Genomic DNA, 22,983 nt, shown 5'->3' with positions numbered 1-22,983 from the left:
TCAGTCACATACGCCTGCAGACCACAAGCTAATCATGCACATATCCACCTGACGACTTCTTGCAGCTGAAAAGCCTTCTCAAGCCACAGTATATCTTGTAAGTGTACAAAGTGTACAGACAAATAAGAACCTGAGCTTTTCATCTTGTTTCTCAAAGAGAAATAAACTAGCCAAGTGTGAAGTAAATGGTTGTCTGAAAGTTTTACTTTTAACTACAAGTAAAACGAAACAACAATGACAAAAAAACAAACAAACATTCATTCATTCAGTACTTAAAAGCTCATCTGCTCCATAACCACCTATAAATTGTTTTTATCTTTTAAACTTGGAATATAATTTCACATTTGAATTCTCAAAGTAATTCCAAATTGAACTTTGTGAAAGCAAGCAGCAGGACATTCCATGGTGGAGAGCCCACTCCCTGGACTCACCTGCACACCCACAGTTTTAATTGGCAGCAAGAAAGCATTCAGTGAATGCTGACTTGTAATCTGCATGAGCTTCTCCTGGTCCTCTTCCGTCGTGCAGGCCTTCACTCTCTGTAACAGTGTATGGGGCTGGGAAAACCAAACAGACATGCTTTTCATGTTGTAAGAAATAAGACCTCCATAATCTTATGTTCTTGTACCAATTAGTTTTTAACAGCAGATCATATGCTATTTGCTATGTGCTACATAGTACACCAGGAATTTCTACTTTTCTATCATCTATTTTTTCTCATTTTACATTTCCCCCTTTGCTCTCTTTTGAACTGGTGATTCTCCCAGCTCATTTATTTCTCCTTTATTGGTTTGAGTTAAATCCTTAATTTCTATTTATACAGTTCCATTTAAGTATTAACATGAACACTAAAAAAGAATCAACCTTTCTGTCCCTTTGGTAATACAAGCATTTTTAATGTTTTATATTTTTAGTTTTTAAACACTAATAAATATACTGAAGTATTTAACTATTTTATGAAGCCATGTTTGTGTCCGTTTTACTCATTTATAACTTTATTTGGTCACCAACCCCTCTTGTACGTAGAAGATCTTCTATCTCACTGCTTTGCCTACAGCCAGTGCCTCAGCAGTGTTTCTCAAGCACAGCTACACATCCCAGTCTAATGACATGGCAAATTCTGGGGATGGGCAAGTATAGACGTCAAAGGATCCCTTACAGCCAGAACGGCACACACCTGGAGTCCTAGTGCTCGGGAAAATCAGGTAGAGGAACACAACTAAGTCTGATAAAAAAAACAACAACCCAGCATTTCTATTTAGCCTTTCCTGTTCTCTGTTTCTAGGAGATGAGGAAAGACTGAATGCAGGTAATGGACATGAATAACAAAAGATTATAGGAAGTTAATTGTTTTTCTAGTTGTCGTGGACTTCATTTTTGATGTTGGCTCAGTGGATAAAATATATTCAATACTGAAAGTGTAAAACCCAGTGTGAAGCTCCACAACCCTACAATGGCTGTTCTAATTACACAGTTAACTCACTAGGTGTACAGACATTGGGTCTGACTAATTTCAGTGGGCGATGTTCATTATTTGCAAGGTTTTAAAATAAGGTTTATTTTTAAAAAAGAAGAATAAAAAGAACAACAAAAAAATCTTATCTCCTTCAGATTACTTCAAAACACTAGGAAAAGTCACTGCGTTAAATGTCTCCAGTCAAGGGCTGTTGGTACTAAGTGCTCTTTTTATGAACGACTTTATTTGCTCTGGTTCGTAAGGCAGCTTGGCATGCACCATAGTTATCCTCTAAGCACTCAGCACCTGACTTTAGTTTCTATTCTTCTTGTATACACTACATCCCAACAGATGCTGCCTCCCTTCACCTCTCCCTGTACCCTACCACCTTCCCCCTCCTCACAGGGATTATCAACTGAAAGGAGCAGAACAGGCTCCAATACAACCAGGCACAAACCCTCATGTGAGGGCTGGACAAGCAGAAGGAAAAGGGTCCCAACAACTCTGAAGGGCAGGAGATGCAGTCTTATTTCGTCAGACAGGCACATCTACCTAGCAGTCTTTGTGCCAAGATTTCTACAGTCACTGACTGCAAGTACGTACTGTTTTCAATTTTCAAACAAATAAATTATTTTAAAATAAAAATAAGAGCAGCCATCTACTTAGTTCTTTGTATTGACTAGCTATGTCAAAATCAGTCATTACCTTCTTAACACTTGCAGAAAAATCAGCTACTATTTTCAAAATATTGTTGGTTTCAGGAAAGTCTTTACAAATATAAGGTTCTTCAGCACATATTACTCTGATTGCCAGGCCAGGACCTATAGAATAACAATTATTTAGAACATAAAATGTATAATTACAATGTAATAGAAAACTGACACTAATGCTAAAACATAAAACCCTTTAAATAAATAAACACAGGCATTTAATTTTAATTGACTCCTAGCACTAAATTTCAAGACTTAAGAGCGTAGCTCTTTGGTAGAGCCAATGTTTATCATGCACAATCAGTTATAACTAATAATAACTGATTAGGAATCAATCTCAAACTAAACCAAACAAAAAAGCACAAGGCATTTAGTTTAAGTGTTGGTATTAATTTCCTAACCTATATATTCTCACAAAAAATTTCCCCGAGATATATTTTAATTAACACTATATATGCCAATTTACTGAAAAATCTCTTCATTAAGGGAATTTCCCATCATATACAAATGTAAACAAAAATAATGAACCACCTTAATTCATATGCTGTTTAAATTTTGAAGAAAATAAAACGGTGAAAATATTGCTAAATGCCAAGATGTGAGCTACCACTTCTAGTTACAAATAAGCAAGCTGTTAAATAAATGACTGAATGAATGAGTGGTAGGGAGGACTGACTGTTTAGCAGTTAAGAGCACTGTTGCTCTTTAGAGGACCACGTTCAGTTCTCACATCACACATCCAGGGGCTCTGATGCCTCTTCTGGCTTCTTTGGCACATGGCACAGCCATGGTACACACATACACATGCACACAAAACACATGAGAACAAAATAAACCTTACAAAAAACTAAAGAATAAATAAAACACATGCACAGATCTGTTGCTTTGCTACAACATGAAAAAAAAAATCACTTGAGATGTCTATAAGCAAAATAAAAGCCATATTCCATTAGTTTTCCTCAGTTCATTCCTAGTTTTAGAATAAACATCAATATCAGTTTTTAAAGCAACTAAAATGGTGTTTTCTGTACAACTTCTGGAACTGCCCTCATTACTAAGTTTTCTCACCCGTAAAACACAAAGCAAGATTATTTTCGTGTGTGAGAGGATGTGTGTCACACCACAGTACTTCCAAAATGCTTGCCCTCGTTTTTTTTTTTTTTTTTTGAGACTGGGTCTTTACTACATAGCCCTAGCTAGCCTACAACTTGGTATGAAAACCAAGTCATCCTTAAACTCATAGAGATCTGCCTGCCTCTACCTCCCAAGAGCTGGGATTGAGGAGTGTGCCACCATGCTCGAGTATTAGTGTGTTTAATTAACTGGGCCATTCCTCCATCACTTATTATAGAGAGCTAGACTAGGTTTGTATCCTAAACCATCTCAGAATAAAACAGATCAAGTGTCATGATGCTATCTTTAAATATCACTATTTTTTGTTACAGCAAATAACTATTTAAAACTTCCTTGGTGCCTGTGAATTAGTTACATAAAACAAACACAGTGCAAAGTGTGCTTTACAAGTGAATGAAGTAGTTCTTCTGTCCAAGCAAGATGCTGCCTAAGAAAACTTAGGGGAGGAATTGGCAGTGGCTACATGAGAAGCTGAGGTAGGAAAAATGCCTGAACCCAGGCCATCCAAGGGAACCTGGGGGGGGGGTGGGTGATTTTTTTTTCTTCTTCTTTTTTTCAAGACAGGGTTTCTCTGCAGCTCTTTTAGAGACTGTATCTTTAACATGAAAGAGGGGGACACAAGTTTTAATTCTCTCTTCTTTCCATGGAATACATGATGTATGTACACACTGTATTTATGATCTAAAAACCCTAGATCTACAACTAAGAATTATATAGAAATGTTATTAAATATCTCTATGCTCCATCTCCTTATCTGGCAGCGTTACATGCCAGACTCCCAGGAATCATACGGCACCTACATACAAACACAGAAGAGAATGAGACATGAATTAGCATAAACCCAATAGGCACTTCAAAGAATTTGTTCCTTGTTGTCGCTTCCCTTCTGTCAGGTCATGGTCCCTAAAGACAAGTGGTTCAGAGAGGTCTGAAATGAACCAACAAGGTCTCCAAACGGACAAACCCAATGTGTCTGTACCTGGAAAAGGATGCCTGGAAACCAATTCCTCTGGCAGGTCAAGCTCCCTGCCTAGAATCCTCACTTCGTCCTTATGAAAATCTTTCAGAGGTTCTATTACTTTTCCCTACAAGGAGAAAAAGGAACCAGTTAGAAAATCAGGCTTTATCATTTAAAGTAGTTTCTCCTATGAGGCTTAGAAGGAATTAGATGAGTATTTTAGTGGCATCCAAGCATAAGCCTTGAAAGTCTTATAAATAAAAACAGATTCAGAGGCTAGAGAGATGACTGATACATAGACATACATGCAGACAAAATACCCAAACACATTAAATAAAGAAAATCTTAAAAAAAAAAAAAAAAGTCTGGGCAAACAAACCCACCAGCTCTCAAATACTTCTCCCGTGACACAAGACGACAACTGGGAAAGTTAATGTTAGTGCTTAGTTTTTCCAAATGAGCTGAGTATGGTGGTGCATGCCTAATCTGTGAGTTCTAGGCCAGCCTGACATACAACAAAAAAATGTAGCTGAAGATGACCATGCAACTCTAGATCCTCCTGCCTAGACTTCCTGAGTGGTGGGTACAGGACTACACCACCACACTGTGCTATTCCAATAATTCTATACCTAGGTATCCATTAGAAAAAAATGCATGTTTATAAGAATTTATAATAATATTTATAACATCATTTCTAACACTCAAAATGGGCAATGTCCACCAACTAAAAAAGGTGAACAAATAGACACAATGGAATATTTGGTTATAAAAAGGAATGAATTACATTATACCATAGATGAACCTTGAAAATATATGTTAAAATACTATCTGGGCATGGTAGACAATGTCTATAATCATGGCACACAGGTGGCAGAGGATGGAAGGTCACCAAAGTCAGCCTCAGCAATATAACAAATAAGAGGAAGGAGATACATGAAACCATCTTTTAAAAAGCAAAGCAAGAAGCCAATCATAAAAGGCCACAAGGTGTCTAAAATGAGAAAAGCTACAGAAGTAGAAATTAGTGGTTTGGGGGCATAATGGCCTTTAATCCCAGCATGCGGGAGGCAGAGGCAGGTAGATCTCTGAGTTTCAGGCCCAACTGATCTACAAAGCAAGTTCCGGGCCAGCCAGGGCTACATATACAGAAACTATGTCTCTAGAAATAAATAAACAAAACAAAAACTAGTGAACAGTGGTTGTCTAGCATCGACAGGAGATGGTGGGTACCACTAGACTGAAGGTGACTAGTAGACACTGTCTAGCACTGACAGGAGATGGTGGGTACCACTAGACTGAAGGTGACTAGTGGACACTGTCTAACATCGACAGGAGATGGTGGGAACCACTAGACTGAAGGTGACTAGTGGACACTGTCTAGCACTGACAGGAGATGGTGGGTACCACTAGACTGAAGGTGATTAGTGGACACTGTCTAACATCAACAGGAGATGGTGGGTACCACTAGACTGAAGGTGACTAGTGGACACTGTCTAGCACTGACAGGAGATGGTGGGTACCACTAGACTGAAGGTGACTAGTGGACACTGTCTAGCATCGACAGGAGATGGTGGGTACCACTAGACTGAAGGTGACTAGTGGACACTGTCTAGCATCGACAGGAGATGGTGGGTACCACTAGACTGAAGGTGACTAGTGGACACTGTCTAGCATCGACAGGAGATGGTGGGTACCACTAGACTGAAGGTGACTAGTGGACACTGGTTGTCTAGCATCGACAGGAGATGGTGGGTACCACTAGACTAAAGGTGACTAGTGGACACTGTCTAGCATCGACAGGAGATGGTGGGTACCACTAGACTGAAGCATGACTGCTAATGAGCACAAGATGCACCGGGTTGCTTCTGAGGGAAATGTAATATTAGTTTGTGGTGATGGTTAGTCAACTTTGCAAGTACTGGGAAGGAGAAAGAAAGGATGGAGGGAAGGGAAACACTCTGAGTATATGTATTAGGGGAAGTTCTCACAAGCCTTTACCTCTTCCCTTAACTTTCTGATGAGCTCCGTGTCATTGTGGTGGGTTTTGATGAGCTCAGCTTTGCCACTAGCAACAAGGGATGCACTTTCGATTAGATCAGGCCGCAAGGTGCCTTGAGCAAGGAAAACCTCCTCTGGCTTCAAACTCATTTCTCCAATTACTTCATTGGCAATCTGTTACCAACAAAAACAGAACAGAACAGTCTTCTAAGAAATGAATCTTTTCAAAGTTAATGACATTTGAGTCTTTGCAAACCAACTAGGAAATCAGACCATTAAACTACAAAAAATAAATTTGTGAAAATATGTACATTATATGTGATTCAAAAATATATGTGAACTTCCCTTTCAGCACTCCCTGAAATCTGGTCTCTGGTAAACCCAATAGAAGTGTAATGCCAGCAGAAACGTCCATTCTTAAATGCCTAAAACACCAGGTCAGCAACATGCATGCTTTTTAAACTAAAACAGTTTCTACCTATCAATAGGTACAGACATACACATACACTACACACACACACACATACACTACACACACACACACACACACACACACACACACACACACACACAAAATCTATCTTAACAAACAAAATGAGCCAATTTTGTTGATATAATGATAAAAATACACTAAAATCTGCATAAAACAGTAAACATTGCACACATTAAAAGAAAAGTACCTTAGCCTGGCAGGGTAGTGCATTCCTTTAACCCCAGTAGAGGCAGGAGGATCTCTGTGAGTTCAGCTGAGGACATCCTGGTCTACCAGGCAAGTTAAAAGGAGAAGAAAAGAAAGGTACCTTAACAAAAGTGTCACCAATGATTTTTCTTTTTTCTTCAGGACTTGTGGTCATATTTAACGTTTTGCTAATTCTTTTTCGTGGGGTCCTGTCTTCATCTGAGATTGGTAGAGTAGTCGTTCCATTGTAGAAAGAATGGGCAGCATTTATCACTGGGAGAGATGGGAAAAGTATTTTAAACAATTATGTTTCTTTACCTTAAGTATGTCAAGGCTTAGAAAGAAAACAGAGATATCCCTTTAATATGCCTTACACTGCCCATATACTCAAAAACCAGCAATAAACCAGCAGTTAGAGTTCCGGCCTGGGAATCCATTAAGAGAACTCTGGTATTGTCAGGACTGAGTTTATAGGGGAAACTAGGCTTGAAGAAACTGCTGCTGTAAATTAACTTCTCATGATAAACTAATACCTTTGACCTGAATTCCAAGCTTTTTGAGGGCCTCTTCAACAGACTGGCTTTCTCGTTTTCTCATAAAGCCGTTATCAATGTGCACAGCAATAACTTGATCTTGGTTCAAAGCACGATTCAGCAAAGCTGTACAAACAGTTGAATCTACACCACCACTAAGTAAAACCTGTAAATAAAATGAAGAGAAAACAATTCAAACCAGGCTGGGCGATGGTGGCACACGCCTTTAATCCCAGCACTCGGGAGGCAGAGGCAGGCGGATCTCTGTGAGTTCGAGACCAGCCTGGTCTACAGAGCTAGTTCCAGGACAGGCTCCAAAGCCACAGAGAAACCCTGTCTCGAAAAACCATTAAAAAAAAAAACAAAAACAATTCAAACCAGAAAAACAAACAAGAAATAAACACTATCACCTTATATAATTAAAATGCTATATACAGTGAAGATATGTACAATAACTGAAAAAAGACTCTAAGGTGATACAACACACACATTATATATGTATCCTGTCAGTTGTCAAAGCAAAACAATCCAGCCCTGGATTCCAACATTTCTGACCTAAGTTTGCAGACCACAGGGTGACCAACTGCTTACCAATACTTTTGATGTGCCTACTCTCTCTTTGATCTCTCGAATGCATTCAAGTTCTCGGTTCTGCACAGTAAAGGTCCCACTGCAGCCAGCGACTTCATACAGGAAATTCTTCAGTATTATTTTCCCGTTCTCTGTAAGGCCAACTTCAGGGTGGAACTGTACACCATATAGCTTTTTAGATTCATTGGCTATACCTTCATGGAGAAAACAGTCACAGAACAATTTTATGTTGAAGATACAACAATATTCACAATTCATTCTTCAAAATCTTTTTCTTATGTTAAATGTATATGCCTTATTCTACTTTAAATTGCAGAGAAAGAAAATGCCTAAATAAAGTCACGCTGCTATAATGTTTATAAAGCAGATTGGTGTGGGAGAATGGTCTGTATTCTGTCAATTATATTTTAAATAAATGTTGACTGGCCAGTAGCCAGGCAGGAAGTATAGGTGGGACAACCAGACAGGAAGTAGAGGCAGGTCAATGAGAACAGGAGAATTCCGAAAAGAAGCAAGTTCTTCCCGCAATCCTGAACCCATCCACAGAAGAAGCAAGATGTAACTGCCTCACTGAAAAAGGTACCAAGCCATGGAACTAACTAGGATAATGGGCTGATATAAGTTATAAGAGTTAATAAGAAGCCTGAGCTAATGGGCTAATCAGTTTATAGTTAATGTTGACCTCTGTGTGATTTCTTTGGGACTTAACAGCTACAGGAACAGGCCAGGACAGAAACCTCAGTCAACAGCAGAAAGCAAAAAAAAGAAGAAAAAAAAAAGAGCTGTAGGACAGGGCAGAGATTTTTTTTTACTAGATTCTTGCTTCTCTACAATTACATCTGTTTTCTTGTCTATTTAATATAGAAAACAACTCAATTTTGGTTCTCAGTACTACATACATGGCTTCCAAACACTCAGCAACCCCCAATTTCCAATATTAAAAAAAGAAAAAAACTTTCATATACAAACTTTTCAAACATTTCCTTTTTGAGTTCTATTAACTACAAATACAGACTGAATAAACCTACTTAGAAATGTTTGCGTTCAGAAGTGTTTACGATGTCATGGTTTAACAGTTTCCGAGTCTGAAACATTCCATCATGCAGGAAGATCCTTAGGAAGGAAGGTAAACAATCCAAACAGCTTCACAAAGTCCCTGAAATTTTTCTTCCTAGGACCACAGAGGTGCTTTTTTCCACAAAGGGAAAAAAGCAGTCCCTCCAGTGACAGAAAATGAGCAGCAAAGAAGACTGCGACCAGACCGGCTCCCTGGAAAAAGCAAAACCTGACGAGTGGGCTGGACAGATGTTCAGAACAATTAAGGAGCTGTCACCCCGGCTGGGGCAGGCTGTGCTGGTGCAGCTGTCTAAGTCACTTCTGTTCTGTAAGCAACCTCTCACTCCTATTACTGCAGAACCCCAGTGAAACGCACTAGTTCACTAAATTTGGGCATTGACAGTTCCAACTTTGGTCAGTCGTGAAGTCCCTATCTGGGGTGAGGAGAAGGGCCTGTTGTGTCTCCTCAGAAACAGGTTAGTCGCACACAAATATTTTGTTGTTTCCTTTCCTATGAGACCCAAGTAGAAACATAAAATTTACTGATATATATCAAAGTCAAGCAGTATAAAATTACACAGTATTTTAAGTGTGCTTGCATTTTGATTGCAAATTTACAATTTGCCACACTCAAAAAACTTGCAACTTGTGAACTTGAGCTATCGATCAAATAGTTTTGGATTACGGACAATTTCAGATATTCAGATTGGGGATTTTTACTGTACTGTTTCACTTTCTTGACTACAGTGCTTAACAAATCATCTGCCAAGCAACAGGTGCTGGCCTAGAGACTTTACATGGGCATCATTATCCTCATTTTAGGATTCATGTGTCAAGAAATTCGCCTCGTCTCTTAAGTATAACTAACCCATGCCTTTATCTGACGTCAGAATACCACTCTTGGTTTAGTTATTTCACTGTTTGCTGCTTCTTACTCTTCATGGCTGGCCCCGCTTCCCTTGTCCTATCTCTACATAGGAAAGCTGTCAATAGTCAGACCTTAAATGGCTTTTCCTAAACTCTTAAGTGATCCTAGTAGTGTACTCTTGGGCTCATTTGTATCCTGCCAGCCTAGGTTTTCCTCTGAAATCAACATGTCTAACTGCCTACCAGACGCCATCTTGAGTTTCATGTGCAAACTCAAACCCCTAAGTTCTTTGCCATTGGTTAATAGAAACTATACATTCTACCCACCTATCACTCAGAAAAAAAGAAAATCCAATATTTAAAACTTGATAGTTTTCCTTCGCTAGTCCATATTCAGTCCAGGAAGAAATCTTTTGTCTGTCCACTCAGAGGATTGTCACAATCCAGATGTTACTAGTTCACTTCTGCCTTCTTGCTCTCCCCTGCTCACCAGCATATACGGCCTTCCTACTTCTACTCTTCCAAGTCTATTTTCTACTCATGGTAACATAATCCTGAAATCACAGCATGCCTAGCCTGTATTCACAACACCGCCTACCTAGAAATAAAAGTTTTACGGTTACTCAAAGCCTGCACACCCTTGCTCTCACGCCCAACTTATTCTTGCCTAAATCTGTGTATTCTCCTCGCCTTTCTCACCACAGTCCCAGGACCTCTGTCTGCCATTACCTCTTCCCTCAACACCTGGATAAAACAGCAACATCAGTAACCACAGTAAGACTCACTACTTCTGCTTGCTTTTGCAATGTAAACAATATCTGACATCTAATATATTCTTACACAGTGGGGGCTTCCTCCTAAAGCCCGGATTGCGCACAAACCACACCCGAAGCTTGTTTCACCTTCAAGGTCATTGGCTGCTGTTTTTCTGCCTGACTCTCCCACTTTTACTCTTCTTTCCCACCATTCATTCCTTCTTGGGCACACACACATACATTATATGAATAAATTAATTGTTTTTCATTTAAGTATTTTAAAGCATTATGTGACTTCTGAATAATTCCCTTTGTTAATAATGGATCCTACCACACTGACAACAGCTATCAAAAAATAAGAAAGAGTCCACAAGCTGGCTCAATGGGTAAAGGCACTTGATGCCAGAGACCTGTCAAACTACGTTCAACCAGGGCAATCCAAACAGGAGCAGGAAAGAGCCCTTAAGTGGTCCTCTGACCCTTAGACACAATAAATGGAAAATAAATAAGTATACAATTTAAAAGAAGACTTATTTATTTAAAAATATCTCAAACAGACTCATGATTACTGAAATTTTTTAAAAGTGAAATCTGCAAAATTTAGTATACAATTTAAAAGAAGACTTATTTATTTAAAAATATCTCAAACAGACTCATGATTACTGAAATTTTTTAAAAGTGAAATCTGCAAAATTTAGAACTTTTACCTGCCACAATGTTCCCAGAACGTGCTACAACCTTGAATCCATCAGCTACTTTGTCTACACTGTCTCCATGTGTAAGCAAAACAATTTCTTCCTTCTGAAGGCCCCTAAACATAGGAAAAAAGAAAGAAAGAAAGATTTTTAAAATTAAACAGAAGCTGGGTGGTGGTGGCACACTCCTTTAATCCCAGCACTTGGGAGGCAGAGGCAGGCAGATCTCTGTGAGTTCGAGACTAACCTGGTTTACAAGAGCTAGTTCCAGGACAGGCTCCAAAGGTACAGTTAAACACTGTCTTGAAAAACCAAATAAGTTCGAGACCACCCTGGTCTACAGAGCTAGTTCTAGGACAGGCTCCAAAGCCACAGACAGAGAAACCCTGTCTCGAAAATCCAAAAAAAAAAAAAAGAAAAGAAAAACCAAATAATAAATAAGTAAATAAATGAAAAATAACTCAGTAAGAACCAGATTAATAAATCACTGTACTTACATAAGTTAGAGTCATCAAAGAGGAGGGTCCCTCAATTACGAAAATGCCTCCATAAGACTGCAGATAATCCTGTAAGGCACTGTCTTAACTAGAGATTAATAGGGGAGGGACCAGCCCATTATAAATGGTGCCATCCCTGGGCTGTTTGTCCTGGGTTCTATAAGAAAGCAGGCTGCAAAAGACATAAGGAGCAAGCCATAAGTAGCACTCCTTCATGGCTTCTGCATCAGCTCCTGGCTCTAGGTCCCTGATCTACTTGATTTCCTGTCCTGACTTCCCTTGTTCATGAACAGTGATGCAGGAAGCTAAGCTAAATAAACCCTTTTCTCCCCAAGTTTCTTTGCTCACATTTTCATCACAGCAAGAGTAACCCTAAGACAGTCATTTTTCTTAGAAATATAAGTTTGGTATATGGGAGATTAGAATTTGTAAATATAGATATATATAATTATTTGCATAATAATAATATTAAATTATAAATAGATAATAAAGGGTATTAAATCTCAAAAAGGGCAACTAATAAAAATTGAAAACTAGAAACTGTACAGATGGATTGGTGGCTTAAAACAATTAAGAGATTCCAAGTTCAAATCCCTAGTATCCATAAAAGTCAGTTGCAGTTACATGTGGACCAGGAACCCCAACCCTGTGGGTTAGTAAACAGGAAAAGTCACAGGTATCTCCTGGCTACTAGTCCAGTTCCAAGTTCAGAGAACTTAGCTCAAAGGAATGCAGCAGAGAACAGAAAACAGGGTATCTACCATTCTCCTGTGGCTTCTACGTATATGTACACGTGTACGTACACCCTACACAACACCATATACAGTGTGCTCGCTCACAAACACACACACCTAAAAGTGTAATCTTTAAACTGGAAAACTAAAGCTAATTAATGCATATGAAGCCGGTACTCTTAAATTAAACCAAAAAAATTACAGAGTAATAAAACTGTGATTTCAACATTTAAATTCTGAGGTTTTTATCTTTACAGCAGATATTTCAATGACTTAACAATTCACTGTCATATCAGTAATAATGATACCGATACTGCTAATCTGCAGCTATATGTACAATAGAGATATATGTAAAATGCAGGTTATTATGTAACCAGTGAACAAGATTTTCAGATTAAGAATAAGAGATATGGGGCTGGAGTGACAGGTATGTGGTTAGAGCACTTACTTCTTCTCTTCCAGGACCCACATCCAGTTCCCAGTACCCACATCACTTATAGCTCCAGCTCCAGCAGATCCAACACCCTCTTCTGGTCTCAACAATTATGCACATACAAGGAACACATTCAAACAAACACACAAGCACAAACACACACACTAAGTAAATAAATAAATAAAGCTTAAGAGGCATTAAAATCAAAGCAGTTGGATAAAAATTCTATAACCTCTTATATTCATTAAGAAATAATTAGGGCTGGAGAGATGGCTCAGTGGTTAAGAGCACTGACTGCTCTTTCAGAGGACCCGGGTTCGATTCCCAGCACCCACATGGCAGCTCACAACTGTCTGAAAATGCAGTTCCACGAGATCTGACACCTTCACACCAACGAACACAATAAAGTTAAATAAATCATTAAAAAAAAAAAAAAGAAATAATTATACATAATGACTGTATCCCTCTAAAAAATACATATTGCCTAAATGTTCACAAAACACCTAAAAAATAAGTGTAGTTAAGATGGAGCTCTAGGGCAAAAACAAAAACAATGGAGTTTAATTATGACGGGGAAGTGGTTGACCCCTGTGACCCACACAGTGGAAGTAGAAACAAACTCCCAGTTATTCTCTGACCTCCACACACACACACAAATAAAAATAACAAATAGTTTAATATACACAGATATAAATAAAATACATGGGATTGGCAAGATAGCTATGCTGATAAAGCCTAATGAAGGTGAAAACCAATTCCCACAGGCTGTTCTCTAACACACATACACACACACACACACACACACACCCATGTGTGCACCCTAGAATACATGTATGAGTAGACACAAAATTAAATGAATGTAACTAAAAAGTATTACCTGAATAGTGAGCACGTATTATCCATAGTAATACTGAAAACTCCATCTTCTCTTACACTTTTTTTATGTACAGTGCCTCCAAAAACCTTATTCATCATCTGTTGAAGAGGAATGTTAATGAATCAATAGAAATCTTTTTATGCTAAAAGTAATTATTTATATCCTTTGCTTTCAAAATTTCTTGTCTGTGCCATAAATATATAAGTAAACAAGTGTTTAATAAGTGTAGATAACTATAATTACTAGATAAGATTATTAAGAGACATGAATTCATAACAAAATTTGATCAGGAATTGACCTGAGGTTAATCTCTGTTAAACACTGACAGACCTTCCATCTGGTCTACTTTAATCCACATTAAAAAGAGGAATTTCAGCTTGTGGGCTCAACCTGTGCCTGGTCTACATAGTTCAGTTCCAGGACAGCCAGAGCTACACAGTGAGACCCTGTCTCAGGAATAAAAAAAGACAGAGATCTCCCTCAAGTCACAATTAATGTAAAACCACCTGCAAAGGTACTTTGAGATTTAAAAGGTCACAGCAGATAAAAATTATAGCACTAACACAGCAGTTCTATAAAGATGCCTAACAAACATGAAGGAAAAATAAGTGAGCTATTTTGATAAAACAAGTTAGAACAGTTGAATTAGAGAATTACATATGAGTCAAAACCAGCTAAGGGCAATACAGTGTGCAGTGAAGTCTTATGTTTAAAGAGCATTTAGGCATGGGGGAGCACACCTGTAAACCAGCACTCTAGAAGCAGAGGCAGGCTAAGTTTGAGGCCATAACACAAGTTCCAGGAAGGCCAGGGCTGTTGTTTGCAGAGAAACCATGGGAAGAAGGGAGGGGTGTGTGTGTGTGTGTGTGTGTGTGTGCGCAGGTAGTAGGAGTAGCAATAATAATAATAATAAAGGACACAAACATTATCTGTAAACCACAAAACTAGCCAGCTATAATATGTATACTCAATCTGTTTTAACTTCACCTGCAATTAAAGAATAATTTTCACCCTTTCAATAGCTGGAAAAAAAATAGATTTAAAAAAATCAAGAGTTCAAGAGTCTCTTGACCACAAAGTAAAGAGTTTGAGGCCAGAATGACCTATTAATAACTATTTTGTGCCTTTGCTGTAAAAATATCTTCTTTTCCTTCATTACAGTTAAAGCAAAAGACAGACAAAAGGGAAAATAATTTATAGCCAGGCAGTGGCACAGCCTTTAATATCAGCACTCAGGAGGCAGAGGCAGACGGTTATCTGTGAGTTCAAGGCCAGCCTGGTCTACAAAGTGAGTTCTAGAACAGCAAGGACTGTTACACAGAAAAACCCTGTCTCAAAAAAACAAACAAATAAACAAACAAAAACAAAAAAACTCTGACAATTTATCCATAAACTGAACATGTTAATGGATGGTCATATATATTAACTTGACTTTTTTTAAAACCTCTTTTCTTTAATGTATGTGTTTTGCCTGCATGTGCATCCCTGTGTCCTGGGAGGTCAGAAGAGGGAGTGAACCCCCTGGAACTGCAGTTAGTGATGGTTGTAAACCATCCTGTGGGGGCTGGAAACCAAACCCAGGTGCTCTGCTTTTAACCACTGAGCCATCTCTACAGCCTCTTGGCTATTTTTAGAAAAAAAAAACAAAAAAAATTATGAACTTCTTGGTTTAAAAAAAAATTTTGCTTTTAAAAGCAAATGGAGGTATGGCAATTATTCTTGTCTGTCAACTTGACTACAACTGGAATGAACGGAAAACCAAGTTGCTGGGCATGCCCATGAGGATTTTTGAGTTAAGTAAACATTTGACATAGGAAGACCCACCTTAAATCCAGGCCAACTGAGGTTGAAGAACCCTGCACACATGTGCACACACAGAAAATCTGGGCCCACCTTCTCCTGGCAGCCCATATAAAGGACAAGGGAGAAAGAAACTTTTGACTTCCACTGGCATCAGAGCTACTCCTCTGGAATTCTGAGATATATGATGTCCAGCTACAGCATCCAGCCTCATGGACTGAACAACTACTGCATTCTCAAAACTTTCCATTCGGAGACAGTCATTGTTGGATTAGCTGGACCATAGCCTATAAGCCACTCTAATGAATCCCTTTTCTCTCTTTCTAGACAGACAGACAGAATATACATACTCATTCCATCAGTTCTGTCCCTCTAGAGAACCCTAATATGGGAAAAGAGGGTGAGAGGATTTTTTTTTAAGTGAAAATATTACAGTACAGAGGCTTTAGCAGGAGGTTTACCCATCTGTGGGTGGTTTGGACTACAAAGCAAAAAGTTCTGGACCTAGGCAAAATAAAAGAGAGGAAAAGGGGAGAGAGTGGGGAAAAGAAAGAGGAGAGGGAGAAAGGCAGGAAAAAAGAGGGGAATGAGAGAGGGAACTCCACAGATGTACTAAAAATGCAACTAGCTGTAATACATTATTCAGGGATGCTTTATAGCTCTATTTCCAGGTGATCCAATCAAGTAAGACAATGTTTAAATGCCATAATGTGATCATCTTTTCGCTTACAACCATAAAGGGTAACTTTTAAAATTTTATTGGCTTTATGTTTCTTTTCCCTTAGATTTTGATAAGTAAAACTGCTTTTTTGATAAATGAGATCTTAGCATATTTTGGCTTAACACTACCTGTTATCATAATCAGTGATAGTGTACTTGTCTGGCAAACGGCTGAAATGGCCACAAGGGAGAACACAAGATCAAATGAAAGTGGCTAGGAGAAACAAGAGAAAATCAACATGGTGATTTTTCAGATAATTGGGAAACAACCTTCCAAGACCCAGCAATACCACTTTTGGGTATATACCCAAAGGATGCTCAATCATAACACAAGAAAATGTGCTCAACTATGTTCATAGCAGCTTTATTTGTCATAGCCAGAACCTGAAAACAACCTAAATGCTCCTTGACCGAAGAATGGATAAGGAAAATGTAGTATATTTACACAATGGAGTACTGCATAGTGGCAAAAAATAATGGCATCTCAAAATTTGCAGGCAATTGGATGGATCTAGAAAGCATTATATTGAGTGAGACCCAGACCCAGAAAGAGAAATATAATCTGTACTTACTCATAAGTGGCTGGCTTTAGACATAAAGCAAAGAAAAATCGGCCTACAATTCACAACCCCAGAGAACCTAGACAACAATAGAACTCCGAGAGAGATATACATGGATCTAATCTACATGAGAAGTAGAAAAAGACAAGATCTCCTGAGTAAATTGGAAGTGTGGGGATCATGGGAGATGGTAGAAGGGAAAGGGGGAGGAAGGGAGGAGAGCAGAGAAAAATACTTAGCTTAATAAAAAATATGGACAATTGTAGGGCACAGTAGTGCACACCTTCAACCCTAGCACTTGGGGAGACAGAGGCAGAGCTATCTCTATGAGCTCAGATTAACCTGGTTTACATAACATGTTCTAGGCCAGCCAGGACTACATTGTGAGACCCTGTCTCAAACAAACAGACGGACAGACATATGGATGGTGGTTTCTTAACTAATCTAGCTACTTAAAAACATGTTTCCTTATAAGGTCAACTTCACCATAGTATAGCAATCAACAGACAGTAGTAATATGCCCTGATTATCTTAAAGAGACGAAGAGTGTTTAAGTCACAAGAATAAAACATTTAGTCAACTTTTAAACTCAGCTGCAACTGTACCTGCATGCCATAGCAAATTCCAAGAACGGGCTTGCCAATGGTAAATATCGCTGGATCAAACCAGGGAGCATCCTCTGCATAGACAGAATTAGGTCCTCCAGATATGATAATAGCCCTGTGGGTTCAAAGAGGAGTCAGTACAGAATGTGACTGCCAGTCTTTAATTAACATCCTCAACATCTGTCCCATTTTGTCCCATATGCCCAGGTCTTAAAAGTTAGTCCAGCACTGTCATCTAATTTAGCTGTTACAATTCGCAACAAAGCATTCTGAATATTAATTTAGGAGTGGTATTAGTAGTAAAAACATACATTCCTCCACTGACCGACCAGTGACACATCTTATCTAGCCTTCAGTGTTCACTCTAAAAATTTAAGAATGTTTCAGGTGTGGGATTATCATAAGAAATTCATGTTTACATGTATTTCCTTGGGGGAAGAGTAAAAAACTAAAGTTGACTTTTTTTTTTTAATCATTATTTGGTTTGTTTTGATTTAGATTTTTTGGGACAGTCTCACTATGTTGCCAAGACCAGCATGAAATTCACCATCTACCAGCTTCATGAGTGCTGGGATAATAGGCACACAGCGCCACGAGTAGCTAGACATTAAGCATTTACTCCTGCAGGACTCTGAAACGAAGGCTACAATCAGAGATAAGCAGGCACGGTGGTGCTCGTCTGTAATCTTAGCACCTGAGAAGCTAATGCAGGAAGGTGGTGGTTGGATGCCAAAGAGGCCTACACAGGAGTATCTATCTAACAAGAAGCAGGGGAAAACAAAACAAAATCTGTAAACAAGGGCATTAGGAACGAAATATATAAAATAATCTTAGTGACAGAGTATATAATGATATTTGGTACTATAACATATAAAGATTGGAGGGGAAAAAAAGTTTGGTATAGCACTAAAATCTATAACCTAATTCTATAATTCTCTAAGATACACCTAAAGCCTAGAGCCTTAATGGTAGTGCTTGCCCAGTGGCAGAGCACTTGCCCAGCTTACAGAAGGTCCTGGCACCGCCAGAGGAGGAGGGGCAGGGGAAGCAAGCATACTTAATAATCAGACACTCGAGGATCTCAGTCATGTTTAGATTTTTGTTTTCTAGTTTTTGAATTTTGTGCATGTGCATGATGGGTAGGATTTGGAGATCCCACAGCGCTTGTGCAAATCAGAAGCTAACTCTGCAGAGAATTCAGGTCATCACGACTGAAAAGCAAGCAAAGCACCTTTACCTGCTGAGTCATCTTGCCAGCTCCATATTTAGTTCTATTAGGTAATCACTAGAGCTGCAGAGTGAGACCTGTCAACAAAACAATAACCACGGTGCCCAAGATCCTTCATTAGTCTATTTTAGTCTATTAAATAACTTCAGGCTGTAAGAATCTTAGTAGTTTTAAATAGAAAATAAATGAGAAAAAAACAGATTCAATAAAGGATAAAACTCCAGGAGTAGTTAAGCCAATTAATGAAAAGTCTCAGTTACTTTAGTTAACCACATTTTCTGAGTCTTATATTAATTACCCTTGTTACGAGGTCCAACAAGTTACATGCATCATGCAAGTGACAGTTATAAACAAAAAGCGGTCAGTATGTTTCTCATGAGACAAAACTAACTAAAAGAACAGTCAAGCTGAGTGTGGCACAGGCCTTTAATCCCAGCAGTGAGAGGCAACTGGATCTTTGTGAATTCAAAATCATCGTGGTTTACATACTGAGTTCCAGGATAGGATAGTCATAGCTACATAGTGAGATCATGTCTCAAAAAAAAAAAAAAAAAAAGAAAGAAAGAAAGAAAGAAAGAAAGAAAGAAAGAAAGAAAGAAAGAAAGAAGGCAAATAGGACTTCCAGCAGAAAGGATCAAAATAATATAAGTCACAATGATAAAATACCTATGCCACAAACAAAAGAAAAAAAGAAAGAAAAGAAAATCAGTTTTATTCTAAACTGGATGTCTCCATCAAATCCCTCCCCGGGGCTCAGGGAGCTATGCAGAGAGATTACAAGAGGACTAGATGACAGCGAGGAAACTCCAAGTCCAAGGGATCTATCTGATCCAGGAGCACCAGGGATGTACACAGGTGCACATATGTAGCGCCAACACCCATACATATAAATAAATAAAAGGGTAGTAAACGGGTAAACAAAGATAAGATGGTATATACCTGAATCCCCAACACTTAAGAAAGAGGCAGGAGGATTATGAGTTAAAGGCCATTGGGTTAAAGTACTGAGTTTTCTCCTGTCAAAAATTTGACTACTGAGCTAGCCCCGTGGTGGTGGTGATGCACGCCTTTAATCCCAGCACTCAGGAGGCAGAGGCAGGCAGGATCTCTTAAGTTTGGGGTCAGCCTGGTCTACAAAGGGAGAAACCTGTATGGGGGGGGGGGGGGACAACTAGGAAAGCCTAAGAACTTGCCTGGTGACCTGAATTCCCTCGATGACAGCCTAGCCCAAGGAAAGAATCAACTACCTTTAAGGCTTGTCCTGACCTCCACACACACTGTGGCAAGCATGTGCCAGAACTCACACACACAATAACTGAGTACACAAATGAATAAGTAACAGACCTAGACTGGGAAACTGGGGTAAGTAAACACCTACAGGTCAGGAAGCTTCAGTCTGGCTTGCCACAAGCCCTTGCCTGAGAGAAGACCCGGGGAGGCAATTGTCAGGAGCAGACTCCCTGAGAGTAACTCTGAAGTTGGAGAACTGCAGACACCTGTTATTCACTGCTGTTGAGTCCTAACAACACCCTAGGTGTCTGATACCCTCAGCTGCAGCCCTCCGGCAGGGTGGTTAATACACAGGAGGGCTGGAAAGCACACAGATCCTCTGTCTCTACAGATCAATAGTGTAGTTGTTCACCACATTCAACACACTTGGAAGACAGACCTACACTGGCTACCTTGGGAATATGATGAAAGGAATCTGCCTAGAGCACAGATCGAAAAACAGAGTGTGCAGCAGAGGCCTCTGGTGTACAGAAGGAAAACCTGTATGGAGAAGAGAGAAGGGGCAGTGGAAGGGAATGGAGTAAACAACTATAATGACACACACACGTATGATGAAGAAGCTCATCAGGACAGGTACAGTGGTACATGCCCACAGTCCTAGCACACGGAGGTCGAGACAGGCACATTTCAATACATCTGGAGACCAACCTAGCCTATAGAATGAGACTGTTTCAATACACACAAACAACATGCATAGCTCTACGGAAGAGCAATTGCCTTACACGTATACGTCCTGAATCAATGCTAGCACCATAAACAAACAGGTCAACAAACTGCATTTCATCTGTACTATAAGACTAGAATGCAGTTAAATTTAAAGCTGCCTTTTCTAACCAGCAATTTCCTCTACTTCAGAAAACAAGAACTCTCAAAATATAGTAAATATGTCTAAGAAACCTTTAAGAATTCTTTTAAACATTTTTTAATTAAAAGAAAAAACTTTTTAAGAACTGGATGGAGGTGGGTGGTCCTTGGACTTCCCACAGGTCAGGGTACCCTGATTGCTCTTCGGGCTGATGAGGGAGGGTGACTTGATCGGGGGAGGGGGAGGGAAATGGGAGGTGGTGGCGGGGAGGAGGCAGAAATCCTTAATAAATAAATAAATTTCAAAATTAATTAAAAAAATAAAACCATGCCAAAAAAGAAAACACCAAACTGTAACCAAACAAAAACAAAAAAAAAAAAAGAAAAAGAAAACTGAGCCGGACAGTGGTGGCACATGCCTTTAATCCCAGCATTCGGGAGGCAGAGGCAGTTGGAACTCTGTGAGTTCGAGGCCAGCCTGGTCTGCAAGAGCTAGTTCCAGGACAGGAACCAAAAGCTACGGAGAAACCCTGTCTCGAAAAACCAAAAAAAAAAAAGAAAAAAGAAAACTGAAACAGACTGCTGATATGGCTCAGTAGTTTAAAACACTTGATGTTCTTCCAGAAGACATGGATTCAGTTGCCAGTACCCACATTGTGGTTTACAACCATCTTTAACTCCAGTTTGAGGAGACCCATCTCCTTCCTCTGGCCTCTGCAAGTATCAGGCATGCATGTAGTGTACTTACATACATGAAGTCAGAACACTCATTAGACATAAAATTAAAATAAGAAATAAACAGTGTATTCTCAACTCAGAGAATAGCAAAGCTTCATCTAAAATTTTAGGGGAATAGAAAAGAAGAAAAGAGCTGGGCAGTAGTGGCATATTTAATCCCAGCACTTGGGAAGCAGAGGCAGGTGGATCTCTGAGTTCAAGCCCAGCCTAGTCTACAAGAGCTAGTTCCAGAACAGGCTCCAAAACTACAGAGAAGCCCTGTCTCAAAAAAAAACAAAACAAAAAAAAAAAAAAAAAGGAAGAAAGGGGAAATATACTCAGTGGCCAGCGACATGCTCAGCAAGCACAGGCACTTGGTACCAAGCCTGACCTGAGTTTGATCCCTCAGCCTCATGGTGGAAGGGGACCCAGCTCCCACAAACTACCTTCCGAGTTCCTCAAGCGCACATTTACACACACACAAAATATCATTTTGAAAATAAAACATATTTGAAGAGAACTACAGCACATCTAGTGTTAGGTTTCAAACCCCAGACAAATGGCTTGAGTGCCTACTTAACATCAAGGCAGACACTGGTGCCCGGCTCTCCCTGGACCGTAACAGGATATGACTGGCATGCCTGGCCCCTACCCCAAACTCTTCCAGCCCAAAGGCTGCATTGCTCTTCCCCCAGCTGCCCTTCCCTACATAATCCAAGCCAGTTTGGTTATCTGCCCTTCTGATCTATCCTTTACACTCTAGACCAGTCTCTTGGCCCAAGCTGCCCCTCTTGGTTGGCGGCTCCTCTTTCCTCTCCCCTCCCAACTCTCCTCAATTGGCTCAGGGTCAAGTCCACTCTCGACTCTCCCAGAGGTCCCTGCCTCTGACTACGTCTTCCATTTGGTTTATAATAAAGTTTCTCTTCCACTATATCTAGCAGCAGTCATACCCTTCCTTTTCTATTTGTTTTCATTCACCTACTGGAAAGGTCTAAGAGACAACTGATAGACACTGCAGTCACTTCTGACAGCTGCTGAAACAAACAGTCTCCCATGACTTGGCTGTGTAGACTGTTGGGGGTGTGAGCCACTAGAACCAGCCCTATCTGCCTTAGCAATGTTTTTGTCCTTTAACAACTAGTTTTTCAGGGTTAGAAACAAAAGAGACTTCCTAAAGAAATACTTCCTTTCAGCTCCTCTACCCAACTATTTGTACATTTGTCTTTTAATCATGCTATAGGGACAATGAACATATGACCACTAGAATCACATCTAACTCTGGCCCA

General features: G+C 39.5%; 1 protein-coding gene across 1 annotated transcript in view; it reads right to left on the bottom strand.

Annotated features, from left to right (window-relative positions):
• Gmps (guanine monophosphate synthase) overlaps nucleotides 1–22,983 on the bottom strand; it is a 42,594-nt gene that overhangs the window by 8,140 nt on the left and 11,471 nt on the right. The window contains exons 3-12 of the mRNA XM_075950526.1: nucleotides 17,659–17,773; nucleotides 13,974–14,071; nucleotides 11,445–11,548; nucleotides 8,060–8,253; nucleotides 7,469–7,634; nucleotides 7,057–7,208; nucleotides 6,257–6,430; nucleotides 4,280–4,385; nucleotides 2,162–2,277; nucleotides 432–557 (exon numbers count right to left, since the gene is read on the bottom strand). Of these exons, the coding sequence (XP_075806641.1) occupies nucleotides 432–557; nucleotides 2,162–2,277; nucleotides 4,280–4,385; nucleotides 6,257–6,430; nucleotides 7,057–7,208; nucleotides 7,469–7,634; nucleotides 8,060–8,253; nucleotides 11,445–11,548; nucleotides 13,974–14,071; nucleotides 17,659–17,773 (1,351 nt within the window). The remainder of the gene's footprint in view (nucleotides 1–431; nucleotides 558–2,161; nucleotides 2,278–4,279; nucleotides 4,386–6,256; nucleotides 6,431–7,056; nucleotides 7,209–7,468; nucleotides 7,635–8,059; nucleotides 8,254–11,444; nucleotides 11,549–13,973; nucleotides 14,072–17,658; nucleotides 17,774–22,983) is intronic.

This window comes from Microtus pennsylvanicus, chromosome 16 (genome assembly GCF_037038515.1).
Source record: "Microtus pennsylvanicus isolate mMicPen1 chromosome 16, mMicPen1.hap1, whole genome shotgun sequence".
Classification (NCBI taxonomy): Eukaryota; Metazoa; Chordata; class Mammalia; order Rodentia; family Cricetidae; genus Microtus; species Microtus pennsylvanicus.
Note: the sequence above shows the minus strand (reverse complement) of the source record. Positions and strands in the feature narration are given on the sequence as shown.